Source organism: Neoarius graeffei, chromosome 7 (genome assembly GCF_027579695.1).
Source record: "Neoarius graeffei isolate fNeoGra1 chromosome 7, fNeoGra1.pri, whole genome shotgun sequence".
Classification (NCBI taxonomy): domain Eukaryota; kingdom Metazoa; phylum Chordata; class Actinopteri; order Siluriformes; family Ariidae; genus Neoarius; species Neoarius graeffei.
The window spans coordinates 54,153,700-54,169,848 of record NC_083575.1 but is presented as its reverse complement, the minus strand read 5'-3'; the positions used below and the strand labels follow the sequence as shown (position 1 = coordinate 54,169,848).

Genomic DNA, 16,149 nt, shown 5'->3' with positions numbered 1-16,149 from the left:
CAGAACTGAAGAAGTCTTTCGGATGAGAGGTGAAATGTCTTCAAGAATTTTAAGCAAGTCCAGTTGCCTTTTTTAGAACATAGGGTTTAATGCCACTGCAGTAAAAAATGGTTAATATAATTATATGATTCAAATCAGCTGAAGTAGTTGATATGCTAAGCACAAAAGTAAACATTTTCTTTGTGACACATTTCAAAGTTACACATGGGCAGCTTGCCTCAACTTTTGGCAGTACATTAGTCATAATAAACAGGGCATGGTATTACATTCATATCTGTCCCCAAAATCTCATCTCATCTCATTATCTCTAGCTGCTTTATCCTTCTACAGGGTCGCAGGCAAGCTGGAGCCTATCCCAGCTGACTACAGGCGAAAGGCGGGGTACACCCTGGACAAGTCGCCAGGTCATCACAGGGCTGACACGTAGGCTACGTTTACATTAGACCGTATCTGTCTCGTTTTCTTCGCGGATGCACTGTCCGTTTACATTAAACCACCTGGAAAAGCCGGGAAACGGGAATCCGCCAGCGTCCACGTATTCAATCTAGATCGTATCTGGTCCGATGCTGTGTAAACATTGAGATATGCGAATACGCTGTGCTGAGCTCTAGCTGGCGTCCTCATTGGACAACGTCACTGTGACATCCACCTTCCTGATTCGCTGGCGTTGGTCATGTGACGCGACTGCTGAAAAACGGCGCGGACTTCCGCCTTGTATCACCTTTCATTAAAGAGTATAAAAGTATGAAAATACTGCAAATACTGATGCAAATACTGCCCATTGTGTAGTTATGATTGTCTTTAGGCTTGCCATCCTTCCACTTGCAAGTAGTAAGTGATATGCGCTGGGATCACACACACAGCGGCTCAGTCCCGAATCACTGCTCGTGCGCTTCACTCGCGCGCTCTGTGAGCTGCGCAGGGCCGGAGTGCGCACCCTCCAGAGGGCACTCGCTGTTCAGGGCGGAGTGATTTGGAGAGCAGGATGCCTGCGGAGCCGAGCGTATCCGTGTATTGGTGTTGCTGTGTGCACGGCTAACGGTTTTAGTGTAAACGCAAATCGTTTTAAGAACGTTAATCTGATGATCCGCTGATTCGACGTAATGTAAACGTAGCCATAGACAACCATTCACACCTACGGTCAATTTAGAGTCACCAGTTAACCTAACCTGCATGTCTTTGGACTGTGGGGGAAACCGGAGCACCCGGAGGAAACCTACACGAACACGGGGAGAACATGCAAACTCCGCACAGAAAGGCCCTTTTTTTTGTCATACCTTGTACTTCTGGGGTGAACGATCTATATAAAAATGTCTTTCACAATACATTTTAATTTTACATTGTAAATACACAATTACATTGTAATTTTTGGTTTGGAAGAAGAATATAGTCTGATTATACTTACTGTCACAGACACAACATTTGAGCCACCAGGTGAGTTTTCTGGGATTCTTGCAATATAGAAATCAGAGGAAAACCGTGGAGTATTATCATTAGTGTCAAGCAAGTGTATGACTATATCTGCGGTGGCACTGAATCTTTCAGGGGTGTCAATTTCCACTGCAAGAATCTAAAAGGACAAGAAATCTCCCATAAATTCCAGCCACAGTCACAGTATAGACTATTAGTATACCACAGTGCTGTTTCTCTTTTCTGATTGTGGATGAAGTGTTGGTTAATTTTCTGGAACAATAAGGCTCTGACAACATGCAAACCATAAGTAAAAAATATAACCTACAGTACTAGTCAAAAGTTTGGACACCCCTACTCATTCATACGGTAGGTGTTTCTGTATTTTGTCTATTTTCTACATTTATAGAACAATACTGCATACTTGCCAACTTTTCAAAATTCTCATGGGGAGAAAAGTGCGTGAACGACATTTTCAATTGGGTGAGGGTATGATGCGCGGTTGAAACGATAAAAACAGTGGATCCAAATTAATTGCAAACCATTTTAAATTTATACAATTAAAGAGTTTTTAAATTGTTAATATTCTTCAATCAATTACTATAGGTTATGGGATTCATGTATCAGGCATGAAAGAGCTCAGAGTGAAAAATCTGAAATAATACTCATCTTGAATTTTAATATAATAACAATGAAAGGGAAGTCTTAAATCAGATTTTTAGCTGAAAAATCTCATGCCTGAATATTGTATCCATACAGAGACCCACAGAAAATAACACAAGTGATGCTTTAGAAGAATGTTTATAATTTCTTAAAATAGTCACAGTGAATGAAAGTATTATTGGATTGCATCAAATGTGTTTTCCTTCTGTAAGTTCATGTAAAAATACAGAGAACTATAATATCATATATAAATTAAATTGTAATAAGATTTGACCAAAATAGTAATAACTCAATTAAATAAATACTGCACTGTCTTAGTACTACTAAAATGCATCTCTCTCACTAAACACTTTCCAACAGAATTTTTAAAAAGCACTAGAAATACTATCAAAAGCCTATCGCAATGCATCAAAGGAATTTGCTCATTTGCAAACTTTGAAAGTTTTCAAACAAAATTTAAAAATGGCACTATAAATACTACCATACTATCAAAATATACTCCACAAAGAAATTCACTCGAATGCAAAATTTTAGTACGACCAAAATACACTCACTAGTAATCTTTCACTTAAAACCTCAAAACTCTATCAAAATCAATCACTTTCCAGATAATTCACTTGTAAACTTTCACTTAAAACTTTCAAACATAAATTCAAAATAGCACTAAGACACTACCACACTACTCAAATACACTCATCAAACAAATTCTCTGTCATGCAAAATTTCACTAAACACTTTAGAAGTTGTACAGTTTGTTTCTGAAATGGTATGGAAGACTAGTTTAATTTCACACTCAAATGTCCATTATATTCTGATTTAAGGTACCTTAAAATGTGTAACTGGCTGATCGAACATTTGCTTATCCATGGAAATTCATTCTCCCATGCAACCTGGTATTTGCATTCATATTTTTGCTGTTTGGTATTGGGTTTAGTGGCCATGATGAATGGCTGCTTGTAAAAAATATTGGACAGCCTGGGTGAATCCTACATTAAGGAAGTGACTGTCGTTCTGTTCGTTGATTGGTTAAAAATCAGCAGATTGGTTGACATCAGCAGTGTTTCTCATACGATTCTGATTGGACATAATCGGGAGTATTTTTAACTTGGCGGTAGGGATTTCCCAAAACTGAGAGATTATCCAGTTTTTAACAAATATGATCGGGAGGTGGGAGACGGAGGCTAAAATCAGGAGCCTCCCACTGAAATTGGGAGGGTTGGCAAGTATGATATTGAAGACATCAAAACTATGAAATAACGCGTGGAACATATATGGAATTCTGTGGGAAACAAAAAAAAGTATTAAAAAACAAAAAATGTTTCTGTAGTGGTTCTCACACAAAGGCGGAGCACAGAAGACAGCAGGACAGAGTTCAGATTGGTAAAGCTGGTTTTTATTGTCACACTTTTCAGTGAACATACAGAGAGACACACACAACCGGCATCTGGTTCGGGGAAGAGCTCCCTCTGCTCTCGCGCTCCCTCCTTAAGTAGGGCGCGGTCACTGGGGAAGACACACAAACACCGGTAAATTGACATCAGGTGCAGTGATTCTGCCACTTACCTTCCCTGACTCCACCCTCCTGTCACAGACCGGCGCTTGACCACGCCCCCGCTGCCACATACCCCCACCGCCCAACTCAGGCCGGGCAGCCGTCCGGCCTGCAGCTGACTCCCCCCCCCTTGACGAGAGAGAAAGTCCGCCACAACCATCTGCGCCCCTGGCCTGTGGATCACCTTGAAGTTGAAGGGTTGGAGTGCCAGATACCAACGGGTGATCCGCGCGTTGGCATCCTTCATGCGGTGGAGCCACTGGAGGGGCATGTGGTCCAAAAAGAGGGTGAAAGGGCATCCCAGCAGGTAGTAGCAGAGGGCAAGGACCGCCCACTTGATCACGAGGCAATCCTTTTCGATTGTGCTGTAGCGCCCCTCGCGTACTGACAGCTTCCTGCTGATGTATAGCACTTGACGGTCCTCCCCCTCCACCTCCTGGGACAACACGGCCCCCAGCCCTCTGTCCGACACATCCATCTGCAACATAAAAGGGAGAGAAAAGTCAGGGGAGTGTAACAGTGGCCCCCCGCACAGTGCAGCCTTTACCTCAGAGAAAGCCCGCTGGCATTGCTCCGTCCACTGGACCGGATCTGGTGCCCCCTTTTTAGTGAGATCGGTCAGTGGGCTGGTGACGTCCGAATAATTAGGTATAAACCTACGATAGTAGCCAGCCAGCCCCAGGAACTGTCTCACCCCCTTTTTGGTCTTGGGCCTCGGGCAGGCCGCAATTGCTGCTGTCTTGTTAATTTGGGGACACACCTGCCCATTGCCCAAGTGGAAGCCCAGATACCGTACTTCCACCCGCCCAATCACACACTTCTTCGGGTTGGCTGTGAGACCCGCTCGCCTCAGCAACCTAAGGATGGCCCTCAGATGTTCGAGGTGCCTCGGCCAGTCATTACTATAGACAATAATGTCGTCGAGGTAGGGGGCTGCATAGGTGGTGTGGGGGCGGAGGACCCTGTCCATCAGCCGCTGAAACGTAGCGGGCGCCCCAAACAGCCCTAAAGGAAGTGTGACAAATTGGTGTAAGCCGAACGGTGTGTAAAAGGCCGTTTTTTCTCGGGATAGTGGAGAAAGGGGGATCTGCCAATAACCCTTTGTTAAATCCAGTGTCAAATAAAAGAGAGCCGTGCCTATTCGATCAAACAACTCATCAATACGAGGCATTGGGTACGCATCGAATTTAGACACCGCATTGACGATGCCCATTTCGAGCATGGCCTCGAGTTCTTCCCGAACCACCTTTTTCTTGTGTTCGGGTAGCCTGTAAGGGCGGCTACGCACTACCACCCCTGGGGGCGTCTCAATGTGGTGCTCTATGAGGTTGGTGCGGCCGGGCAGGGGCGAGAACACGTCCGAAAACTCGGTCTGCAACTGTGCAACCTCTGCGAGTTGGGTCGGGGAGAGGTGGTCTCCACAGGGGACCGGAGAGGAATGCGATGCCAATGCGCCCTTTTGAACCTCCGGCCCCAACTCCGCCTTCTCCGAAACCACCGACACCAACGCTACGGGGACCTCCTTGTTCCAGAGTTTGAGTAGATTGAGGTGGTAAATCCGTAGAGCCCCACCCCTGTCCGTTCGCCTCACCTCATAGTCGACATCCCCGACTCACCGTGTGACCTCAAAGGGTCCTTGCCACTTGGCGATCAATTTGGAGCTCGATGTGGGCAACAGTACGAGTACTTTATCTCCCGGTGCGAACTCCCTAAGGCGTGTACCCCTGTCGTACAGGCAGGTTTGCCGTTCTTGGGCCTGCCGCAAATTCTCCTGAGTTAGGTGTGTGTGAGTGTATGGAGTTTTGTGTGCAGGTCAATAACGTATTGAATTTCATTTTTACTTGGTGAAGGTCCCTCCTCCCAATTTTCTTGCAGCACATCTAAAATGCTGCGCGGCTTACGCCCATATAATAATTCAAACGGGGAGAACCCCGTGGAGGCTTGGGGGACCTCTCGCACTGCAAATAACAAGGGTTCAAGCCATTTATCCCAGTTATGTGCGTCCTCACTTACGAATTTTTTAATTATATTCTTGAGGGTGCGATTGAACCGTTCAACTAAACCGTCCATTTGTGGGTGATACACGCTGGTGCGGATTGGCTTAATACCTAATAACCCATACAGTTCGTTCAGTGTTCGTGACATAAACAAGGTGCCTTGATCAGTCAGAATCTCTTTCGGGATTCCAAGTCGGGAGATGATGCGGAAGAGTGCCTCCGCAATACTGCATGCTGAGATATTGCGGAGAGGCACTGCTTCCGGGTATCGCGTTGCATAGTCCACCAGAACTAATATAAAGCGGTACCCTCGTGTTGACCGATCTAATGGCCCGATGAGATCCATCCCAATTCTTTCGAACGGGGTCTCGATTAACGGTAGAGGGCGCAAAGGCACTTTTGGAATGGCCGCTAGATTTACTAACTGGCATTCGCGGCACGCTGTACACCACCTACGGACATCGCCGCGAATCCCCGGCCAATAGAATCGGGCCATTATTCAGGCTAGTGTCTTATCCTGCCCTAAGTGTCCAGCCATGGGATTAAAGTGAGCTGCCTGGAATACCAATTCCCGGCAGCTTTTTGGAATCAAAAGCTGTGTGATTTGCTCTTTCGTCTGAGTGTCCTGTGTCACTCGGTATAATCTATCTTTCATAATAGAGAAATAGAGGAAGGACGGGGTGGTGTTCGGCGGGAGCGTTTGACCATCGATTACTCTCACTTGGTCAAACGCATGCCGCAGAGTCTCGTCTCGCGATTGCTCTAACGGGAAATCTGCCAGGGATTCCCCGAGAGAGGGAGGAGGAGCCTGTGGCTCCTCACTCTGACGCGGAGATGACGTAGACGGCTCTGTGACAGCTGCTCTCACCAAGGCGACACCAGGACCTCCCCCTGCTGAATTATGGCAGGACCCACTCCTCACTAAATGACTCATCAACTCCCCGAATCCCGGCCAATCAGTCCCCAAAATCATCGAGTGGGTGAGGCGAGGATTAACCGCTGCCTTTACTATAAATTTTTCCCCTTGGAAAAAAATGTGGACCGACACCAAAGGGTAGCTGTGAACATCCCCGTGCACACACAACACCTTCACCCCCTGTGCTCCTCCCAATGCCTCGTCTTGCACCAGGCTTTGGTGAATTGAGGTCTGATTACAACCAGAATCCACCAACGCCTGATATGTATCCCCTTGAATACTCACCGGTATGCGATACACTCCGGCCCGATCGAGGGCAGCTCCTGGCACGTCGGGGATCCGAACCACTGTGCCCACCTCCATTACCGTGCACTGCTCTTGGAGGTAGCCCGGCTCCCCGCAGCGCCAGCAAACCGGCCCGGGCTTCCTCTCCGCACCGATGTTCTGGGGCTCACTCACCTGAGGGGGGGGAGAGACAGACACAGAAGGGAGAAACAGGAGGGCACCGCGGGTGCGGCGGGCCAGCTGGGGTGGCGCCGGCCCCTGCCTCCGTGGTGGGGGAATGGGGCGAGGACGAGACACAGGAGGAGAGGGAGAGAGAGAGAGAAGAGGCTGTCTGCTGTCCTGCCACCGGGACAGGCGCCAAATGGTCCTCCGCCAGCTCGATTGCCTGATCCAGCGACGCCGGGCAAGCGTGCAATGAATTGTTCCAGTACCACCTGGTCGATGATCCCCTCGGCGTCGCGGTTGTTGGCCCTCAACCACCGCCAGCAGGCGTCCCGGAGTTGCTGGCCAAACACGAACAGCTGGCCGACTTCCTCCAAGCGCAAAGTGTGGAAGCGCTGACACTGCTGCTTGGGGGTGCGCCCCACACGCTGGAGGATGGCCCGGCGAAGGTCCGTGTAGGCCAGCCGGCGGTCGGCGGGGAGCTGTAGTGCGGCCAGCTGCGCCTCTCCCGTTAGCAGGGGGAGGAGGTGCGCCGCGCGCTGTTCCATCGGCCACTGTAGCGGTTCTCACACAAAGGCGGAGCACAGAAGACGGCAGGACAGAGTTCAGGTTGGTAAAGCAGGTTTTTATTGTCACACTTTTCAGTGAACATACAGAGACACACACATAACTGGCGTCTGGTTCGGGGAAGAGCTCCCTCTGCTCTCGCTCTTCCTCCTTAAGTAGGGCGCGGTCACTGGGGAAGACACACAAACACCAGTTAATTGACATCAGGTGTAGTGATTCTGCCACTTACCTTCCCTGACTCCGCCTTCCTGTCACAGACTGGCGCTTGACCACACCCCCGCTGCCACAGTTTCATATTTTAGATTTTTCAAAGTAGCCACTGTTTACCTTGATGACGCTTTGCACACCATTGGCATTATCTTAACCAGCTTCATGAGGTAGTCACCTGGAATGGTTTTCAATTAACAGGTGTGCCTCGTCAAAAGTTAATTAGTGCAATTTCTTGCCTTCTTAAAATGTTTGAGATCAAAGAGTAAACAGTAAATAATAAAAATACAGTAAATAGCCCTATTCCACAACTGTAGTAATCCATATTATGCCAAGAACCACTCAAGTAAGTAAAGAGAAACATCAATACTAAGTAAAGAGAAACATCAATACATCAATACTTAGGACATGAAGCATCTTTTAATTTATAAAAATAAAGAAAAAAACATTGAATTAGAAGGTGTGTCCAAACTTTTGACTGGTACTGTAGATCAACATTAAATGTGAGTATAAATGCATAAAAAAGTATTATGTGTTGTTCTTTAATGAATAAACTGTTAGAGCTCACATATTGCATATTGCTCTGATATAAGAGATATAAATGTGCTTTGGGATGTGCTGTTATAGGAAAAAAATAATTAGCTTTGGGGCAGTAATGGCTTTATACCATGCTGCTGTTGATTATTTTAATATAAGAGCACAGCCTATAATGTTTTATTGCTTAGCTAATTTATTCCTATATTTATTCCTGCTTATTTCTATGCTATGGATTCAAAATATGCTTTATTTTGTCAAATAATAAGTCATATCACCTTGAATTTTAGAAAATGGAATTTCTCATAGTCTATGGCAGTGGAATCTTCTACTAATAAGGTGACTTGAGCTTCATTAAGGACAGTCTGTGGGACCACCTGCAACATGTGACCTGGCCCCACAAGCCTGAGGTTGAACTTTGCATTTACACCCTGCAGGGGGGAAAAAAAAGGAAAAAAATAGATTGAATTTAAGTATACTGCATGTAATATTCATAAATGCTATGAATTAGTAGTCAGGTTTTCCACTCCTGGGCTCCATTCCTCATACGTATGTAGATTGATTATTGGACTGGATTGTTGATAATTTTACATGATCCTGGATTTAACAATTTTGCAGCTGCTGTTGGACTTGAACCAGTTAGTCTGTGAGCCCAAACCCATTGAAAAGCAGGCTTATTCAATGTGCAGTTGATTATGCATTTATTAGCATTTTCTATTAATTAGATAGCTTTTAATGCAAGATATGTATGTAATTATGGTCTATGAACACTGGATAGCTATGAATCACCTGGATATGTTTTAATAAATAAATAAATAAATAAATAAATAAATATGCCATGACCTACACAGATATGACACATATGCTAACACCTTGACACATGCTGGATTATTTGAAATAAATACTGCTATCACACAGCCATTTTCCCTAGGAACTTTCTTGCCAAGTTCTTGCCAGCTGATGCAGGTTCTGAATGAAAAGGAACCCTGATGGTTATCCAAGGTCAAAGAATCGCAGTCATTCTTCCTAACTTGCAGAAAGAATCATCTGGACAATGTATATATCAAAATGTCAGACCTTTGGGGTAATTTCAAAGGTGTTTGGAGCTGCCACATAACAAACTTGGAAGAGAAGACAATCTTGTAGAACCTGTAGAAAATGGACTGTGATTCCCAGGTTGCAGCATCATAGACTTCCTGGAGCATGTGCGCTCACCGAACACTTTATTAGAAACATCTGTACATCTACTTATTATTGCATTTATCTAATCAGCTAATCATGTGGCAGCCATGTAATGCATAAAATCATGCAGATATGGGCTAGCAGTTTTAACTAATGTTCACAACAACCATCAGAATGGGGAAAAAAGTGATCTCTGTGATTTTGACTGTGACATGATTTTTGGTACTAGACGGGCTGGTTTGAGTATTTCCATCCATCCATTATCTGTAGCTGCTTATCCTGTACAGGGTCGCAGGCAACCTGGAGCCTATCCCAGCTGACTATGGGTGAGAGGCAGGGTACACCCTGGACAAGTCACCAGCTAATCATGTGGCAGCCATGTAATGCATAAAATCATGCAGATATGGGCTAGCAGTTTTAACTAATGTTCACAACAACCATCAGAATGGGGAAAAAAAGTGATCTCTGTGATTTTGACTGTGACATGATTTTTGGTGCTAGACGGGCTGGTTTGAGTATTTCCATCCATCCATTATCTGTAGCCGCTTATCCTGTACAGGGTCGCGGGCAAGCTGGAGCCTATCCCAGCTGACTATGGGTGAGAGGCGGGGTACACCCTGGACAAGTCGCCAGGTCATTGCAGGGCTGACACATAGGCCAAGTTTACATTAGACCGTATCTGTCTCGTTTTCTTCGCGGATGCACTGTCCGTTTACATTAAAACGCCTGGAAACGCCGGGAAACGGGAATCTGCCAGGGTCCACGTATTCAATCCAGATCGTGTCTGGTCCGGTGCTGTGTAAACATTGAGGATACGCGGATATGCAGTGCTGAGCTCTAGCTGGCGTCGTCATTGGACAACGTCATTGTGACATCCACCTTCCTGATTCGCTGGCGTTGGTCATGTGACGCGACTGCTGAAAAATGGTGCCGACTTCCGCCTTGTATCACCTTTCATTAAAGAGTATAAAAGTATGAAAATACTGCAAATACTGATGCAAATACTGCCCATTGTGTAGTTATGATTGTCTTTAGGCTTGCCATCCTTCCACTTGCAAGTGGTAAGTGATATGCGCTGGGATCACACACACAGCGGCTCAGTCCCGAATCACTGCTCGTGCACTTCACTCGCACGCTCTGTGAGCTGCGCAGGGCCGGAGTGCGCACCCTCCAGAGGGCACTTGCTGTTCAGGGCGGAGTGATTTGGAGCACAGGATGCCTGCAGAGCCGAGCGTATCCGTGTATTGGTGTTGCTGTGTGCACGCGAATCGTGTATTGGTGTTGCTGTGTGCATGCTAATTGTTTTAAAAACGTTAATCTGATGATCCGCTGATACGGTCTAATGTAAACCCCACCATAGAGACAAACAACCATTCACACTCACATTCACACCTATGGTCAGTTTAGAGCCACCAATTAACCTAACCTGCATGTCTTTGGACTGTGGGGGAAACTGGAGCACCCAGAGGAAACCCATGCAGACACAGGGAGAACATGCAAATTCCACACAGAAAGGCCCTCATCAGCCGCTGAGCTTGAACCCAAAGCCTTCTTGCTGTGAGGCGGCAGTGCTAACCACTACACCACCATGCCACCCGGTTTGAGTATTTCTATAACTGTTAATATCCTGGAATTCTCATGCACAACAGTCTCCAGGGTTTGCTCAGAATGGTGCAATAGAGAAAAAAAAACATCCAGTGAGCAGCAGTTCTGCATGGGGAAAATGTCTTGTTGATGAGAGAGGTTAATGGAGAATGGCCAGGGGTGGGTTTCCCAAAAGCATCATAGCACAAAGATCATTGTTAAATGGTAGAGCGGGCATCACAATGAACACTCTCTCCTAGTTAAGATGCTTTTAGCATTAAGAGGTTTTTGGGAAACTCACCCCAGACTTGTTCAAGCTGATAGAAAGGTTACAGGAACTCAGATAACCACTCTGTACAGTTGTGATGAGCAGAAAAACACCTTAGAATGCACAACACATTGAGCCTTGAGGCAGATGGGCTACAACAGCAGAAGACCATATCGGATTCCATTCCTGTCAGCCAAGTACAAAAAGCTGAGGCTTCAGTGGGCAAAGGTTCACCAAATCTCAACAAATGAAAACTGGAAAAATGTAGCATTGTCTGTTGAATTTCTGCTGAGGTAGGGTCAGAATTTGTTACCAGCAGCATGGATTCATGCACCCATAGAATGTTCCAACATCTTCTGGAATCCATGCCAGAAAGAATTGAGGCTGTTTTGAGACCAAAGGGAGGCCCTACCAGGTATTAGTATAATATTCCTAATAAAGTGTTCAGTGATTGTTAAATAACGCCCACAAAGAGGAGACTCTCCTCTTAGAGTGGCAATGGTATATTAAGGGCCTGTCTATAGGCCAGGGTTATGGCCATGAGATCCCACCATGTCTTTTGTCTATGACAGAAGATCAGTTGATCTAAAATTTGGATTGTCACCATTTGGTCTAAATTGTACTATAAGGTGCATACTGCATACAACAAAGAATGCTTTCTAAGGCCCTGTCCACACGGCAACGGATTCAGGTGAATCTGATAAAATTGTTCATCGTTTCGGCCTGGCGTCCACACGGCACCGGCATTTTGGGTGCCCCAAAACGAAATCTTTTGAGAACGGGTTCCAGAGTGAAAAAATCTGGCAACGGCGCCATTGCGAAGTCATCTGGATGAGTAGAACGGATTTGTTTACGATGACGTCACAACCACATGACTGTCAGTGCTTCACGCTGGGTAGAAGTGTAACGAACTCAATGCGAGTTGTCAACAAATCCTATAACTTGGTTCATGAAATGCGCTTACAAAATATTTTCACTGTGAATATTTATTGTGTAATGGTGCAAAGTGAGAGAGAGAGAGAGAGAGAGAGAGTGAGAGAATAGCCCTTAGGGAAGAGTCTTTAGTCCAAACACTGTGGAAGCAGTACCAAACCACGCACCGCCCGTGCACTTTCCAAAAACCAAAACAATCCCGCCAGCAAACACAGGAAAAAAAAAGGAGCGATCTCACCTCTTCAGATGTTGGTTTAAGTCCGACAATACATTCCTCAAAAAGGGCGTAGAAGAACAAAGTAATCCATCAATGTGTAGCATTCAATTTATTCCAGACCATTAAAGAATTCTGTAGGATATTAGAATGTTGGCATACTGGCTTCCATCTACCCCCATTCATTCCTCTTTCTGCGTCTTTCGTTTTACGCTACTGATTAATAATCAAAGCTTTATGTGGCTAATGCTACAGAAGAAGGGGTTTATGTGCATGCGTCTACTTCTTCTATTGTTCTGGTGTCTCCGATGGGACCGTCTTACAGCACACGTAGTGGTGTGACATGTGTATTACATCGTTTTCAGCAAGCGTTGCGTTGCCATATGTACCTGAAATTTTACTGATCCATTGCCCATGTGGACGCGATATTTAAAAAAAAAATCTCGTTGCCATTGTTGTGTGGATGTAGCCTAAGTTTGCCTTCATGGAACACTTCAAGGTCACCCCAAAGGCTTCTGCCTATCACTAATGCATACAAGGTGAATTTATCTCCAGGGCATGCAGTTTTTCTACTCTTTTTACTGAAGTGATCACTGGCAAAAATGCAAATTTTACAGATACCAATTTCAGTTTGGTACCATAAGAAGGGGCTTTAAAATGATCCCATGATAGGATCTTGGGGAATTGTGGTAAATGGAGGTGCTCTTTCAGAATAACGGTAATACATTTAAACGCTCCCAGAGAGATGCAAGCCATGGTGCTGTGACATGCTAATGGCCACCCCTTACATCTTTGGTGTAGATGGTTTTCCAGCATTCCTTGAAGAGCAGTTAGTTTTAGGAATTAGGAAGTATACCAGATCCAATCAATTCCATCAGTGGAATCAGCTTCCATCGAAGCATATACAAGGCACTATGTTGTGGACTGTTTCATGGAATACTAAATCACAGTCCACAGTCCATACATAATACTGAGGGACCAAACTCTTAGGCTGGAGTTGCCAAATCTCCTCATTCATTTGGTATATTAACAGAGGAAGGATCCAAGGATCATTCATTTACATTTATTTGACCAACATCCTAATAGAGTGACTTACAGAAGTGAAAAGATATTTTTTTGTTTTATCTCATTTATATGACTAAGCAGTTGAGCATTGAGAGCCTTGCTCAAGGGCCCAATAGTGGCAGCTTGTCAGTGGGATTGAACTCGTGACCTTTTAGTCCAATACTTTAACCAAAGAGTTATTACTGCCCTCTGTATTCAGGTCACTAGCAGAAGTAGCAGTGGAATCTAAACTTTTTTAGATCAGTAATGCCTGAGTTGAATATAGAGGTTCGACTGTAGGATAATTATCATTCTGGCTGCAGCTTCCAGGGAATCCAGAGACTGGCTGGACAAGTCCAAATCTTGCAGAGGAAATCAACTCCATCTCCAAGGCTGTGTATTCATACTCCAGCGGCACTTAGCCATAGGCTAGTCAGTTAGATGGTGGAGAGTGTGGAAAATTCTGAATGAAAAACAGTGAAACAGAACCCAACATGGCAGAAAAAAATGAGGGGCAAACAGAGGAAAACCCATCTGTAACTGCAGTTTTGCATAATAGCAAATCTGGGCTAATGCATTCATTCACAAGGGCAAGCTTCCTCTTGCTGCCTTCTTTTCCAAATGACATACCCTTGTGATCAGAGCTATAAAACAGGCAACAAGGAACTGCTTTCAAAATTTTCGGTAAAATTCTAATCTAGTATATGTCCAGGCTTCTGAGTGCATCTTTTGGCCTTGCATCTGGCTTTAATCCCTATAATAATGGACAAACTGTGAGGAACCAAGATGTGGAGATTTGCTTCATTGATTCTATCCCTGCTTCCTGCAGTCACCTCATTTGCACAAGCTCCACAGATGTGCCTCCATTTTAAGTCTAGTTTCAAATGAAGTAAATCCTTTGCTGGGTCTGGTCTTAATTATTTTTGTGTGATCCCAGAAAATGAGTCAAGCTGTGATCCAGTGATGTCTCTGCTCTCACATCCCCAACAATGACCATAATTGTGCTCTGCTATAAATCATAAAATATATCCATCCATTATCCATAACCGCTTATCCTGTGCAGGGTCGCAGGCAAGCTGGAGCTTATCCCAGCTGACTATGGGTGAGAGGTGGGGTACACCCTGGACAAGTTGCCAGGTCATTGCAGGGCTGACACATAGAGACAAACAACCATTCACACTCATGGTCAATTTAGAGTCACTGATTAGCCTAACCTGCATGTCTTTGGACTGTGGGGGAAACCGGAGCACCTAGAGGAAACCCATGCAGACACAGGGAGAACATGCAAACTCCACACAGAAAGGCTGGCGTCGGCCACCGGGCTTGAACCTAGAACCTTCTTGCTGTGAGGTGATGGTGCTAACCACTGCATCACCAAAGTATATACAGCATTTTTAAATTTTATATATGAATGTTAACTTTTGTTGTCACGAAGAAAGAATTAGAGACAGCTTTCACTCAGATGAACTTGATTTCATAATATTGTATTTATAGCATTTCTTGTATAATAAGATTTGCAATAGGACAAGCAAAAGCAGGAAAAAGGAAAAATATTGCAAAATATAGCAAAAAAAATTAAAAGGCATAAGTACTTGTTTGCTCATCTTCATTTCACTGACATAACAATAATAAAAAAAAATACCGGGGTCATTGTTACAGACCACACTTGCCAAACAACCATGAATGATGTATTAGATTAATGGATACTGGGATAGTGGTCAGGTGAAGCTATTTATTATCGTATAATTGTGCAATATTTATTATCACATAATTGCATGCACCCTTTTTAAATCATAATGATAACTGAAATCACCCAAATTGCCCTGATCAAACGTTTACGTACTCTTGAATGTTTGGCCTGAAAATATCCACACAAGTTGACACACACTGGTTTAAATGGCTATTCAAGGTAAGTGTCTCCACCTGTGAATTGTTTGATTGTAATTAGTGTCCGTGTATAAATAGCCAATGTGTTTTTTTTCTTGAAAGACCCCTGCACATTTAATCCTGCATTGACTGCTTAAAGGAGATATGCAGAACTTTTATTTTTAAATAAATTTCTGAGTGGATAGTATCTCCATCCTTGACTCTTGTATGCTGCATAAATGGGAATAAAAAATATATATTTTTGAGAGTTAAAATCGACCGCAAAGTTGGCATTCAAGCTGCCCCGCTGAGCCAGCCAGCCCTGAGTCCGTGACGTCACAGCAGGAACTGGTTTTAAGGCCGAGGCCTTTGACAGCTATAGACCAAAGTCATATAAATAAAAATGTATGGTGAAAGTAAGAAATACCGTTACCGACTTGCTCAACTAAGACTGATTTGACTTCACTGATTGTGGGTTGACTCTCATTAAAACAGGATAGGTGTTATAACTTATGCAACATACATGTACATGCATGCATTTTCACTGATAAAACGTAAAAGGCTAATTAAATAATCAGATGAACTGAGACAATCACATTCTGAAGCAAATTAAATAATCTTATACCGGTAACTTAAACACACAATACAAGTTACATGTATTAATCTAAATGCAGGTAAACAACGAGTGTTGTTTTTGTTGTTTTTATCCAAATGAGAGTCGCAGCTTACCTGTCTGTGTTCTCACTTCTTGAAGGCTGATCTTGT

The 16,149-nt window shown here is 44.4% G+C and overlaps 1 protein-coding gene across 1 annotated transcript in view; it reads right to left on the bottom strand.

The window, feature by feature from the left end:
- cdhr1a (cadherin-related family member 1a) overlaps nucleotides 1-16,149 on the bottom strand; it is a 53,446-nt gene that overhangs the window by 22,645 nt on the left and 14,652 nt on the right. The window contains exons 12-13 of the mRNA XM_060924963.1: nucleotides 8,572-8,724; nucleotides 1,406-1,570 (exon numbers count right to left, since the gene is read on the bottom strand). Coding sequence (XP_060780946.1) covers nucleotides 1,406-1,570; nucleotides 8,572-8,724 — 318 coding nt within the window. The remainder of the gene's footprint in view (nucleotides 1-1,405; nucleotides 1,571-8,571; nucleotides 8,725-16,149) is intronic.